Source organism: Phalangium opilio, unplaced genomic scaffold (genome assembly GCF_054372755.1).
Source record: "Phalangium opilio isolate 3A_F unplaced genomic scaffold, DU_Popi_V2 ptg000079l_1, whole genome shotgun sequence".
Classification (NCBI taxonomy): domain Eukaryota; kingdom Metazoa; phylum Arthropoda; class Arachnida; order Opiliones; family Phalangiidae; genus Phalangium; species Phalangium opilio.
The window spans coordinates 7188502-7203556 of NW_028324187.1; the positions used below are offsets into that span (position 1 = coordinate 7188502).

General features: G+C 37.1%; 1 protein-coding gene across 3 annotated transcripts in view; it reads left to right on the forward strand.

The window, feature by feature from the left end:
• Nucleotides 1-908: 908 nt before the first annotated feature.
• Nucleotides 909-15055, forward strand: part of LOC149654578 (uncharacterized) — a 31116-nt gene continuing 16969 nt past the window's right edge. For 2 of the 3 annotated variants that reach the window (XM_089846143.1, XM_089846144.1), the window contains exon 1: nucleotides 909-1347. In XM_089846143.1, the coding sequence (XP_089702269.1) occupies nucleotides 1305-1347 (43 nt within the window). In that variant the 5' untranslated portion in view covers nucleotides 909-1304. Of the gene's footprint in view, nucleotides 1348-9777; nucleotides 9971-15055 lie in introns of those variants that run through there. The other variant, XM_089846145.1, reaches the window with a different exon arrangement.

Consider the following 15055-nt stretch of genomic DNA (forward strand, 5'->3'; position numbering starts at 1 on the left):
GCTAAGGTATAGATAGCAGTGGTGCTTTGTCGTAAGATTTACGGGGAGGTTCGCAACCTGCTATTTTTCTGGCGGAATAAAGAAAAATATATATGTATTTCTTTTTTTTTATTCGGGGAACCAAGGCTTAGCAATTCTTGAATTCCTTTAAGACTTCAGATGCAGAAGCCCAAACTTCCAACCAACTCCCGGAGGCTGTTAGTGTCCTATACTGTTTAACGTTGTTTTTTTCTTCTTTTCCCATTTCAGATTCTTTTTTACGCCCCGTTGGAGATGTAACGTCGATGGAAGGCGCTAAGCCTTTGCTAGTCTGACTTCTAAGTTCTTCTAGACCCAGGCCTAACTGCCTCCTGGAACCACCCAGAGGCTGAGCTACGTACCCACTTCTTATCTAAAGACGGTTTTTTTCCTTCAAGAATAAAAGCAAAATAAATGATAAAAAAAGCTTCGATTTCAACTAGGGGTTTTTACACCCTTGCTTCCAACGATAAGCCTTGGTGTAAACAACCCATACCTTAAATTACCCGTGAAGTACACGTAGTTTCAACGAAACGTAAATCTAATTACGGATGTCTTCGATTCCCAACCAGCATCCTCGGTTTATTTTCATCTAAGACCCTGAGTGACATGAAGAACTAAGTTCTACTACAACCGTAACTAAAGTCGGTTCTCAACCTTTAACCCTGAAGACCCCACTCATCGATTCAATCCATTTTGACTGCTACAACGAGGCAGCCATGATGACAAATTCATGAACAACTCTACAAGACTCGTTTCAATCAAGTTCTACAACGAAGTTTAAACATGATCCTACGTTCAACTGACAACGTCGCATCAAAGAACGCGTACGACTTCCGCTTCTCGACCTTTTACTCAAAATTACGTTCGCGCTTGTTAATTAAGTTAAATCTTAAGCAAGCGAAAAATAAAGCTTAAGTCTGTTACAGCAACCACATTGTTGTTGTATTTTAAATGGCAAAGCGTCACTAGGAAAGGTCAACAACCGGTTTACATCTTCTTCCAGTCTGTGCGCGCTAGGCCTTTGCTTTGAGAGCACTACGTCCCGGTACTTAACGGATTAAAAATGTTGGGGACGCGATTCAAAGTGTTCGCTGGTGCTTACAGTGATTACAAGAGATCACGTGAGAAGTTGTTTTTCGTTTATAGCGGTGTACCTTATGTTTGTGTAAAGTTCTACTTCTCTTGATGACGCCTACGTCGTAGGCCCACGGGACAAGTGGCAAGTGTGTGTGTGTGACGCGTTCAATTAAAACCGCGAAAACATCACAGTGAACACATCGAAAATGACGGCGCAATTCAGAAAAGAAGTCAGCCTTGATTCCCAGGGTAAGTTTGAAAATTATTTCTTATTGTATTACGTGATCAATAATGCAAAGGACCTGCAAAAGTGGCCTAGTACAAATTCACCTTAAGGTTTTAACGCTTTGCATATTATAGTAAATTTGAAAAGGTGTATTTTATCTTCATACGCTAAACACGCCAAATATTTTAAGAATTTTCGCTTCCCACGTAATTAAGATCTTAAATTTTAATGAACAAGGACCGAGACCCCATTATTTTATTCTTGTACGTGAGGTTTCTAAGACAGTTCGTGTCTGACTTTCAACTTCTAAAGACTAAAGTTCTAAGATATTTTAATTTCCCCGCACTAAGCTGCTTAGATACTGGAAGTTCCGTTTAATAATACAGTATCATAAGTTCATCAATATACATAAGTCTCCATCCTTAGGACAAAATGTGATGGAACACATTGATCCACCCTTTTTTGAGCACACGGTATAGTTTAGATTTGGTTGGATCTCTGGGAAAGAAGGTAACGTTTTTCCACATAACTAAGTTTAGACTTATGACCATCATAAATTTATGTTACGTTATAATACTCTTTGCTTATGTATGGGTTTCCCGTTCAGAAATGGAAACCGGCTGCGTGTACTGTTTTGGCGACTTTTCCCTATAGTGTAGTCCAGGAACGTATTATATTATCGGAACTGACAGTTCCAAAATCGAAACGTAAGCGCATTCCGTACAATCCCTTTCTGCCCTTAAGCCTTGGTTATATTTTTTTACTGTACATGTATAAACCTTACCGAACACGTGTTAAAAAATACACTACCACACAATACGGGGCTATGTTTGGGCGGGAAAATATACCAGCACGAGCATTTTATAGCTAACGCGTGCTGATTCGTCGAAAGACCAACATGGAATGAAACAGCTCGCCGTATTCGGGTCTCGTACTGTTTCAGCCCAAATTTCAAATCGATAAAGACGTACACCACCATCCTTCCTTCCCCCCCATCTCCCCTAAACTAACCCTCTTAAGTTCTGTAACCATTGAAGCAAGGATAGCTTCTTTAGTTAAAGGAAAAGCCTCACGAAATGTAATTTTGTTAGCTAATCACCAAAAAACTGCATTGATTGAAAACCTCTTTTCAAAGTAAGGCCCAATGTTCACTCAGTTTTCATTTTTTCAATCATTTTTCTGCAAAAAAGAAAGGTGGTCTCATTGGTCAAAAGTTCAGCCAATCAAAGATGGCTACGTGAAAAGCGGGAAAATGTTTCACTTGGCAAAGTACCACGAGATTACGTTCCTTTATTTTACTGGCCGAGTCTCAGCCCAAGTTTCTTTGAACTTCGAATCTCCTAGGTCACGTGCCTATGACGTATTTCAAATATTTACCAAACCATCGGCAGTTCTTACAGTTACTTTAAAGTATAATGATAATACGTTATGTATAGGGACATTGCAGTAAGTGATAAAACCCTCCTACAAAACGTCAGACCACAGCTTACCCAATCGTCTTTACTCCCCCACAAGCCTTCTACTTCATAAATTCTTCCTCGTGTAGATATAAATGGGAGGAGCCGTCTGAAGCCACGCCCCTTTTGCTATTTCCCTATTAACGAAACCAAAAGATCTTCGTACGATTTACCCTTTAGGCTTTGCTTCCCACTCTGGCTTAGTGAAAAAAGGTATATAGCTCTAAAAATTACTCAACCCAATTTTAAAGAAAAGTTTAGAAATGAGAAAATTTGAAAAGGATTATCTTCCCTTCACCCTACTACTTAAGATGCTTCTTTTAGAAATACCTCTACCGGCTCTTCCTACTCTCTCCTCTCCACTCTTTCCTTTGAACCACTTTTTATACCTCACCTTAATATGCAAATAACTTTAAAATGGGGTAAAGATGGATGGTAATTATACTTTTTTCCACACTTAAGAAGAGTCTTGGGAGAGTTTCTTTCGCGCGAATGATTGAATTTAAAATAGGGTAACGTATGGACGTATTCAAAGAAAATTTAATGTATTGTTTTTATAGAATTAAAGCGACTCAAGTTGATGCAGCGTTGAAGATAAAATTATTTAAGTGTTAAACGGATGTAAAATGAGTTATGTAGAACTATACCATGAAGGAGTAGTTTTACTATTTTTTGGAGTACTATTTTTTAGACTATGTTTATGTTTATTTTAAACTTTTGGATTAACTCCGTCGCGAGTCCAACTTCACCCAAAAATTCTCCATTTTTCCACGCCGCGTTGCAGGAACTATTTTTTTTAAACTTATTAAACCTCGTTTCGTTTATGACTCTGCTTAAATATTATAGTTTACCATCATATTCTCGTCAGTACGTCCTCCCTAAAATGCGGTATGGTAATTAATGTTTATGGAAGTTCATTACAGCCTGTTTCATATTTTTATGTTAGCTCACTAAGGGCGCATGAATACGTACTACCTAATCTCGTAGAAAAGAAAATAGTGCACTTGCGCATAGATATATATATGCCTGTTAATTTTCCACGAGTTAGTCTTAGGTCATTTCTAATTTAGTTGGACATCAGCCCCGGGAAGAAACTTGCCTCCGCGGTGTAAGCTAGAGTCGTTAATAACTTAGACAGTTTGTGACATTTTCCCATCAACTCTCTCTCAACTCGAACCCAAGAACTAATTAAACTTTCCTCGTCATTAGTCTTTCGAGTAATCAACAGACATTCCCGTAGTTCGACTCAACAATTGACGTGCATTTTTCTGAGTGTATTAGCGATACCTTAATTAACATAACCACGCTAAGTTAATTGATATACAATACCTTATGTAGGGACAAGAAGTGATATTTAGTTTATTAGGAAGAATGTATAAATTCGCCACATTTCTGGCAGCTTTATCTCCAGTCTAAAAGACGTAGGTCCGGAGTTAATCCCCGCCTCCAAATTACAACCAGCAGCATCTCATTGGTTCTTGAAAACTCACGTCAGCGCGACGCGAATGACGGGAAAATTACGTATTTTCCGAGTGAGGAGAGGCTGCGAAATAGCCCAGCCTCCTGTTACGTCCCCCTCCTTGTATTTTGAAAGGGGGACTGGGACTATGGCCTCACGCGAATACTTAGGCATCTTATACCTTCTCCCTAATAAACTAGATATCACTTCTTGGTAGGGACGTATCAAGATCTATATTTTGATGTAGTAGTGTTACTATTACCTGGAGTAGTGATTGGGCAATGTCACGTGACATGCGGAGCTCTACTTTATGAAAGAGATACGTAACATGTTGTGCAACCCTTTAATGGAGGTGTATTTTCGAGAAAAACATGATTCCCAAAAACCACTTGTAAGTTGTAACTTGTCTACAATCTCGTAGCAGCAGTTCATGAATTATTAATTGACTACACTAGCTCATTAGGATTAAAGGTCACGCTCTTTGACCTCTGGGACATCTTAGCGATTTATTTAATTGTCATTGTGAATTGAAGCAAACATAATCTTAATTATATTCCTCGCGATCTAGGAGGCTGTTTTCCCGCCATATTTGAGTGAGTGTGTGTGCTTTTCGTTAAGGCATTCCTTATTCGTTATTTAAATTTGGGGGGAAACGTTTCCCGGGGCAATTTGATCTCTTGGTCCCCGCTCTCCAAACAACTAAAGCTATACAATTAAGGGCTCTCTTGCCACGCTCTTGCCTTTTGCTGTCTGACTTGGTTTAAATATTGACCCTTGACTTGTACCGACTTCTTGCCATTTTTAACTTTTTGAATGACGCCATCTACACTCGAGATATTGTGTTTAAAATCGATTGAATCTTCAAGAGATAGTCTGGTCATTGGCCTTAAGAGGAATAGAACATCATTCTCCGAGGGGTTCGATACTTCGCTAATTCTCTCAGGACATCGCTGAACGTCTGAGATGTCGAAGACAACACGAACTGTGTGATGAAATCATGAAATCGATGATGAAGTCTCTTAAGAAATCGCAAAGTTGCAGACGAAACTATTATCTATTTAAGACTAAATCAGAGTTCAAGCACTAACTCAGGAAACCTTTCATGAAGTCACCAATTTTCGTTGACCTTTTAGAGAATGTCGAACCCCTCGACCCTGCCCCAGTTTGCTCAAAGCCCCCTCGAGCTAATTGTGGCTTTTAAATGAACGGGTTTGTCCCTAATGGATCCAGAAAATTTTGAGAATTTTCACCAAAATTTCAATTGACAACGGGTTAATTTCAAAGTGAATATTGTGGTAAACCAAGGCGCTCAAATAGTGTATTGACTAGCCATTAATGTAGTAACGGATGCTGACAAAAATAGACGATTTTAATTAGAAATTTTCTTGTAGTATAGTAAATAGATATTTGCAGTTGCATCCGACTCCAAGAAATCGATGTTAATTCGATTTCTACCAATTTATTTTTCCAGAGTAAACGAAAATGAGTTTATACGGATATCCAAATATGTACCCTAAAGCACCATAAGTTTATATTTGATTTCTTATAAGTCTGACTTCAACTATATTGGTTATAACTCGGAAATAACTATCTGCGTAGATGTAAAATACTAACATTTTCGATCCTTATTGAAAACTATGCCAGTGTTAAACTTATGCTATATGATAAACTTATGACTAACCGTCTCTCGTATTGATCGGGCTTTGAAATATGTTAATTGTCCGTAAATTATGCGGTTATAATTAGTGAAATACCATTTAAATGAAATTAGAACTACAGTTAAAACTTTCCCTCAAAAATTTAGTTTTAATTTGAAATTTTAAGAAAATGTAACTACTGCACCAAGGTGGAGCTGCAAACTGTTTAGTAAATCGATGACCTTGAGTCTATCTACGTCATACAGAATTTTAGTCACGTGGCTCTAATCGATAAAGCTTCTAAACGCCATCTACAGTATTCATTAAATATACATATAGTTTTAGTAATTAATTTAATTATTACTTGACAGATAATTAGTGAAACACTTAAATGTCCCCACATTTTATGTGCATTATTTTAATTCAGATGTAACGTAATTAAATATATTTAATTTTACCCGGTCAAGTTAGTGGCAGCCTCTAGCGGCGAAGTTAATTTTGTAATCAATATGAATCGATACAGAATACGATTCTTCATAGAATAATGAAAGTTTCCAGCACTTTCCTGTACTGTAGTGTAGGCGAACCTAACATGGGGTGCCCCTACTCTGTCTCAAAAGAGAATTCCTTAATTGATATGCAGAGGTTTATTTTTTACTGGAGCTTACAGAACTTCGTTAATAGGATTAAATAAAGATGACGTTAAATCCCTTTCAAATTAATATTTTAATCTGATCCCTTTTCATATTTAGACGTGAGTGTGTCATTTTGCTGTCACACTTCTCTATATCAGGTTACTTATAAAAACCATCCATGCTAGGCCTAGTAGCAAATATATTGACCCCTCCTACCTAATGTCATAACCTTTCTAACCCAATCAGCTTTTCTTCCCCCCCCACTAGTCTTCCCTTTAATACAATTCCCCACCACACCATGTAGATGTAAATAGAACTACAAGCTTTTGTAGAGCGAGCAGCTTGCGTCGTTGAACGCGTGATTGAGTGGGCTATGGTTGTAGATAGATGTTGAGGTTGAATTTCACTCCCAAACGACTGGCAACACTTATCTGCCCATTATCTATTTGCATTGCCAGTCTTTTATTAATTAACTTAGTAAAAATGTGTGAAAACTCCTTCAAGACATAATTGTTAATTAAAACGTTCATGCGAAACTTTAAAATTAAATAAAAGAAAAAAGGCTTAAGGAATATTTTTGCAGAGGCGTTGCATTGCATTAGACTAGACGCAACGCTCTTTTCTGCTTTTACAAGAATTGCACCAAATTCCACAAGGCCTTTTCCATTGTCTGTATAGCATAGTCTCTCTAGTCCGAGATAATGTAGTCTTTCAGGAAAGAGTAATTTAACATAATTCGAGGAAACGCTCGCGCTATCTTTCCAGCTTACTTCTCCCGCCTTTTTCTCCCATCCCCCCGAACCCCTTGACTTTGGCGGGAAACCCAGGCACGATCGCGTGATGTTTCATGTATAAAGTAATTCCAATTTGGGAAGCATCTTTTAAAAAAAGAACAAATCTAGAATAAAATGGCAGAAAGGGTATTAAAAAAGATAAAAGATTAACTGGGTTTATTTTAAGGCTTTGTTTCAGATAACGAATAATTTTTCTTTTTTCGGTTTAATTGGTTTTTCTTTTCGCTTTCCGTACATTTTAAAGCAAAAACGAGGGGTTGGTCACTAAGAAAATGTCCACAAAAGCGAAAACGAGGGGTAGAACACTGAGAAAATGTCCACAAAAGCGAAAACGAGGGGTAGAACACTGAGAAAATGTCTACAAAAGCGAAAACCGAGGGGTAGAACACTGACAAAATGTCTGCAAAAGCGAAAACCGAGGGGTAGGTCACTAAGAATATGTCTACAAAAGCGAAAACCGAGGGGTAGATCACTAAGAGAATGTCTACAAACCAAAAACCATAGGTAATTCAATAAAAAATGTCTACAAAAGCAAAAACTATGGGTAGTCACGAATACAATGTCTACAAAAGCCAAACCAAGGGATAATTTAATAAAAACAATGTCTACAAAAGCTAAACCAAGGGAAAATTCCATAAGAAGAGTCTACAAAAAAGAAAACGAGGGTTAAGTCACTAAGAAAAGGTCCAACGAGGGGTAGTTCAATATGAAAATGTCTACAAAAGCAAAAACATGGGACAAATCACTGTTATTCGCTAAAAAAAGTGTTTAATCGTTACTTATCCCTTGAACGAAAATGACACAATAAAGTATAAACGATGTGCTTTGTAGTGAAAATTATAGGTATTAGCGCCTAGAGGCTATTTCAGAAAAACGGCACTTACTGGTGTCCGTTTATAGTACTTGGTCAATGTTCACGCTATGGCATTAGGTTTCTTTATGGCCTTGCAAATATATTTAAAGGGATAGTAGCTAAGGTATAAATCGATAATTATGATTGGAATCAAATCTTACACATATTTGATTTTTCACATTTTCTGGTGTTTAAAACTTCACGAAAACTTAATGACAGTCGAAATTAATTTCAAAGTACTATCCCTTTAAGGTTGAAGGCGTGGCAAGCGGGCGTTATGTGCATGCCATTGCAAGGGCAACGAGGATAATGCAAGTCGACAGGGCAGATTTCATCGATTTTCGTTAGGTCAATTTCGACTTGATATATTGCAAACGTTGCAATATTTTTTTTTGCGTTTTGCTCCGTTTTCTCTGTGCTCTCACCATGCCACCGACTACCATTCTCACACTAAAACGGAAAACATATATCAATATTACTCGCCTTAACCTTAGGGCTTAAAGGGAAGATAACCAATTCAATCGTTTTCGTTTTGGTATACGCTCTCTCTAGTTCCATGGCAAATGTTTGCAAATCTCTTCCGCGTTTCTCGGGTTTTGTATGGCAAGACGAGATTAGAAGCAATCCGAAGAATAGCAATGAAAGTCAAATCAAACCAAGGGGATATATACACTCTGACACACTGTACATACACGTGACCCATTGTGGGTCTCGTGAAATTTCGTGTTCTTTTTAGTACAGGTAAAGCTTGCCCCTGTAAAGATGGGTCTCAATGCAATTCCGTGTTTTCGTTAATACAGCTGAAGCTTGTGCACTTATTATGCTGAGTGAAAGCCCCTCGAAATTTTGTATCGCAGTTTCCCAAAGAAAATTAGAAAGCTCTTCGCCATGAATGCACTGATCGCTCTCTGTGTAGTAGGATTCAACAACCCGGGAAAGAGTAGTGTTTAACATAAGAAAAAAATCACGTTTCCTTTGAGGAAATGTGCCCTTTCTAAGGTTGGATTCCAATAAAGTAGAGAAGCCCTTCCCTGAATGGTTGGTTCTATCTCTGAGCTGAACAATGACGAAAACTAACTTAAAGATGTTTTATTAACATATGATGTCCTGTGTTGTTTGAAAGGGTATGAGTAGTGTTGTGCCTCATCTTGAACCACCATACCATTGAAGACTTGTAAGGGAAATCCATCATAAACTTGGGTATTTTCCTTGGTATAAATGGGTATTAAGGGGCTTGGTTTTCGCGCAGGCGTTTCTGTTACCTAAGAACGTTCACCGAAAGGGTCTTCCATTTCGTGACGTCACACGGCGGCAAAGTGCATCCGACCAGAGATAAAATAGTCGATAGGGAGGCAGTTGAAAGGCGGGGGAACGAAAGTGGCGCCCCCAAATGAAACCGGGATGAAATGAAACGATGAGACGAGGGAACAACCCCTAAGCCTTTGCTTCGACCTGATCCATCCGTCCAATGCCCCCCTCACTACTAGAACTGAAAGAATAGCATCAACCCATCAGAGTCAGTTTGTCCCCACGAGAAAAAACACAGGATCCAGGATACTCTCTGTCCGAATCCATCTGTCGATATAACATCTTCATTTGTCTCTTGTTTACGTCGTGAACTCTAAGAAAATAGGCTCAACTTAAATTATTTTGGAGCATAATTTGGTCGCGTTTATTTGCGTTCTATGTTTCTTCATGCTTTAAACACGGGTGCGTGTTTGTGGTTCAGGATGGAACTGTTTTGATTTGTGTTTATCAACCTGGTACTTTTGAGAACTGTACGTGGCATTGAAAGGAGAGCTTAACTATAGGTAAATAATGTTTAAAGATATTTATTTATGAGCTGTGCATTTTTAAAAGGATCCTGAATTTGAATCGAAGATTTATTATTTACGCGTTATCTCCAGTGATTTAAGGCAATAGTATTTTGTATCTTTATCTTTGGATTGATGATGGTTTAGGAGAAGATATCTTGAAGGTTTTTATAAGCATACCTAAGTTATGAGACAGACCTAGGCTTCCAAAAGTGGAAGGTCAAAGGAAATTTTTTCTATGGTGAACTCTATGCAAATTGAGATTTAATTAAAGGGATAGTTGTATGCCAATTTTTAATTAGTTGGTTAATTAATTTAATGTAAATATTCGAATGGAATTGAGAATTTGAAGAAAGATGTAGATTTTTACATCAAAAACTCATACTCAAAATTATACCTCAGAAAACTTCAAACAAATTAAAATGCAAAAATAATGATAAATTCAAATTCAATGACGTAGGAAATCATTAGAAGCTGATTGGTCAATCAGTCCAAAAGCAAAAATTATTTATGAGAGTCAGAAATTCACGAGCTGCTAGAACACGCGCAAACAAACCAATACATATATTTTGCATATAAGTGAGCGCGTGAAATTATGTTGTCTGGTTTTAATATAATCTTAATGAGTTTTGTGTTTGTTTGAGGCAACAAATTTTAGTTTGTTGGTTTGCGATGGTTATATGCTCCAGAGGAATTTAACATCATTAAAAGTTTCTTAATTTAAAACTCACGAAAAGGCTTAAACAACAACAGCAACAACTTCCAGCGTAGCTTTTTAAAATCCCTTGCTCTTTATTATTCAGATTAAGGCTCCCATCTCCAGAGGGGGCCCAGTGAAAGTACGTGTACTTAAAATTTAAAATAATGGTCATTAATGTTGGGTATTACAGCGGTTTGATCAATATCTCCCTCACTCCTTAGAGAAAGCTGTAATCATAACCCTACAATAGTCTCCAAAAGTATGGGTGTGTTATAGAGACCGGGGTAGGATAGGTGTTGTTCATGAGAGATATAATTAGACTGTTGCGCCACCTTCTCCAAACCATGGCCTACCAGTTGGGCTTCAATTTCATTTGATCCCAATCACGATTAAATCGGTGCAAAATTAAGAGAGATATGAATTTTATAAAAAAAATCGTACACTGGTGTATTGCGGGTAAACGTTTTACAGGGGCTGTTTCAAAAGGGCGTACCATTGTACGGCGAACAATTAAACCTGTAAACCTGTATTGGTTTTGCCCCTGGAGGATGGCTTTATAAAATTTCACGCACTCTATTAAATATCATTCCTTTTAGCAGATAAGCACGTTGTGAGAACATATGGGTAAGAATACTGGAGTTTCAGTATTTAAATAAGTTCATTAAGCCTTGTTATTTCATTTTACTTTAAAGAATCGCGCTATAATATGCAATGTCATGTGTTATATCAGTAAATGTAGAGCACAAATTGAGCTTCAATTTGATACCAATAACAAATAAATCGGTGCAGAATTGAGAGAGATATGAATTTTATAAAAATATCGTACACTGGTGTATTGCGGGTAAACGTTTTACAGGGGCTCGTAGGAAATGCATTATTAGTTTTGCCCCTGGAGGATGGCTTTATAAAATTTCACGCACTTTATTAAATATCATTCCTTTTAGCAGATAAGCACGTTGTGAGAACTTGTGGGTAAGAATACTGGAGTTTCAGTATTTTAATATTTTCACTAAGCCTTGTTATTTCATTTTATTTTAAAGAATCGCGCTATAATATGCAATGTCACGTGTTATATCAGTAAATGTAGAGCACAAATTGGGCTTCAATTTGATACCAATAACATATAAATCGGTGCAGAATTAAGAGAGATATGAATTTTATAAAAATATCGTACACTGGTGTATTGCGGGTAAACGTTTTACAGGGGCTCGTAGGAAATACATTATTAGTTTTGCCCCTGGAAGTTGGCATCTCAAATTTCGCTGAATTTAAAAAATAAATAAATAACAATTCGTAATGTCACGTGGTTTTTAAATTAATACATTAATATTAATATTCGTTAAGCCTTTGCCTTTAATTTTTTATTTGCTTTTGAATTAAATCACAGGGTTATGCTAGTCTCTCATTTTGTTTGGTGTACTCTGCAAAATTAAGCCTTAAACGTATTTGGCCCTTAAAACTTATGATCAAGGGTTTTCAAGGCATTAAATCCCCTTATACGAATGCCCTAAACCGCGAACTAAAGGGGTCGGATAGAGATAATTAAAGTAAAATCCATAAAATGTAATTTAAAATATGCTACGTGTTATGACCGACATCTTCAGGAGGGAAGACCCCGCAAAATTAGTTTTTTAGTGGGTTCAACCCATCCCTGGCTGGTTACGCATGCCGCTAAAGACGCCAAGGGATCATATCATTTTTAATTGGTCACTTTGGAAGCTAAAAAATCATCTCCCCTGCTGTTTGTGACAACGTAATTATTATTAGAGGGTAAAAATGCAACCTGAAGTATTATTTATTAACGAATTTGTGTATATTGTTTTTTAAAAAGAGAGAGAGAGAAAAAGGGAGGTGCAGAAAAATCGTTCAAACTTATTTTTATCAAACAATACGGACCATGAATATTTCGTGCAGGACTGGAAACGATCAAGCCCTATCTAAAGTCTTTGCGTCCATCCACATACCGTCCCTTATCTTTTACTTTAACCCTAATTCAAGCAGACGATACTACTTCCCGCCCCCTTTTGGAAAATGAAAATGGAAGTACCATGAAAATTTAGTGTAGGACTGGTAACCTTCAAGCCCTATCTAAAGTCTTTGCCTCCGTCCAAATACCGTCCCTTATCTTTTACTTTAACCCTAATTCAAGCAGACGATACTACTTCCCGCCCCCTTTTGGAAAATGAAAATGGAAGTACCATGAAAATTTAGTGTAGGACTGGTAACCTTCAAGCCCTATCTAAAGTCTTTGCCTCCGTCCAAATACCGTCCCTTATCTTTTACTTTAACCCTAATTCAAGCAGACGATACTACTTCCCGCCCCCTTTTGGAAAATGAAAATGGAAGTACCATGAAAATTTAGTGTAGGACTGGTAACGTTTAAGCCCTATCTAAAGTCTTTGCGTCCGTCCACATCCAGTCCCATATCTTTTACTTTAACCCTAATTCAAGCAGACGATACTGCGCCCCGCCTCCTTTTGGAAAAGGGCGTATTAACACAACAACTTTTCTTATGAAAAACTCTAGTCTAGTCAGATATATTCAACCTTATTTGTTTGTTTGAGAGAGAGGGAGAGACTTTGAGCGGTATTTAATGAAAAGACAGGCCATGGAGCTAGTTCTCATGGTTTGACTGCAGCAATGACCGTCGTTCCTTTGGTCGTCATTCATTCTTTCAAAACGACGGTTTATTTGCTCTTAGCCCGAAATGAAAGATGTCGACTGAACCAACCGTGGAATGTAAATTCCGAAGAACGTCTACCCGTACGTGATATCCAAACAACTGAAGCTGTGAAGGAATATATATGTATAAAGAAAAATGCTGAATATTTGAATATTTTTCCAGATGCTCGGTCGATATATGAAGATTCTGTCATTGAAATGGTTAAACACGTGCCACGTGCACGTATTTTAAAATGGGGCATGGGTTGGCTGCCTTTGGGACCGAATTTCCGAATATTCAGATAGGCCGTTTGGCACATAAATAAAAACACCTATCTTCGAACATTTTTATCGGTTATTTTAAACTCTTTTAGAAAAGGCCAAGAATGCATATAGCTAGCAGGAATCATTGTGTACATGCCATATTTTTCTCAACGTATCTAGGTGGATTTATTTCTGGGAAAATATAGAGTAATCATTGTGTATGAATAATTTTATCTCGCGAATAGAAACATATTTGGAAAGAATGAGGCTCAATTATTCCTAGTGGGTTTATGTATTTCTGTTAATAATAAATTATAACGGAAAGTAAGGCATTGGGGAGATTAACGAAAGCCGGTCGTACTTCTTAGTAACGGCCTCTAGAGGTAAATCAAAGTTGTTTTTAACACTCTTAACTAAAGCTCAGAAAGATTTTTTAAAGATTTTCTGCAAAATTTTTAAAAGTTTATACGAAAATAAATTCATTTAAAATTAAAGTATTTCATCAATATTTGAAAGAACCAATCTTAGCGATTTTAATTTTTAAAATCTTATTAAAACCCTCGCTTTTGTATAGCTTCCCTCTCAGAACGGTTTCGTAAGTACAGACGCGGTTGAATTTGATGTCTGTCTGTTGACGTCACGAATGGTGGAGCTTTGAAGGCAGTTTTACGGGCGCTTTTAGGCTTAGCTCATACGAAAATTGCAATGAGCCATGAAGGAAGCGTATCTAATGACGCAATTAGAACACTTTCTAATTATTTCCCTTACCATACGATAGCCAATTATCTATTTTGTTTTTTATATTTAAAAAATAAAAATTATGCTTTTCTTTTGAGTCGGTTTACCGAATAGATATTTTAAAACTAAAATTTGTTTCATTATGTCCTCAATACAATACGACTTATTGACTTCAACAATAAGCAAATATCATCCTTCAATAAATTAAATTGGGACTGCAGTGTCAGGGCTTCACTGTGAACGAAGTCTTTAACTTATTCTGTGTTATCATTAACTTATGTTACAGTATAAGAGAAACGCTGGAAGACTTTTGACAAACGAAGCGTAGAACGTGCTTGCAAATTGACAATTTGCTTTTTCTTAATTCGGCCTGCACCTTATTTTTTATGTAATCTCTAGAGAGAGAGAGAGCTTTCTCAACTTCTCTCAAGTTTCTCTAAAGACAACTTCACAAACTTGCAAAAGATATAGCTCAATCTTACGTTTTTAAAGGATTGCAAACAGCAAACTATAGTGGTCAACACACCAGACTCTATTTACACCCCTGACCTTTGAAAAGAGTCTATTATTGTCACCTTTTGTCATGTTTGTGAAGGCGTCTTATGGGTACTTCTTATTCGGTTTGTCTTTTTGGTAAGGAGAACGTCACGCAATCTTCTTGAACGCAAATTATTCTTTAATTTAATTAAAACACACGAAAAATCGATAATGAAAAGAAA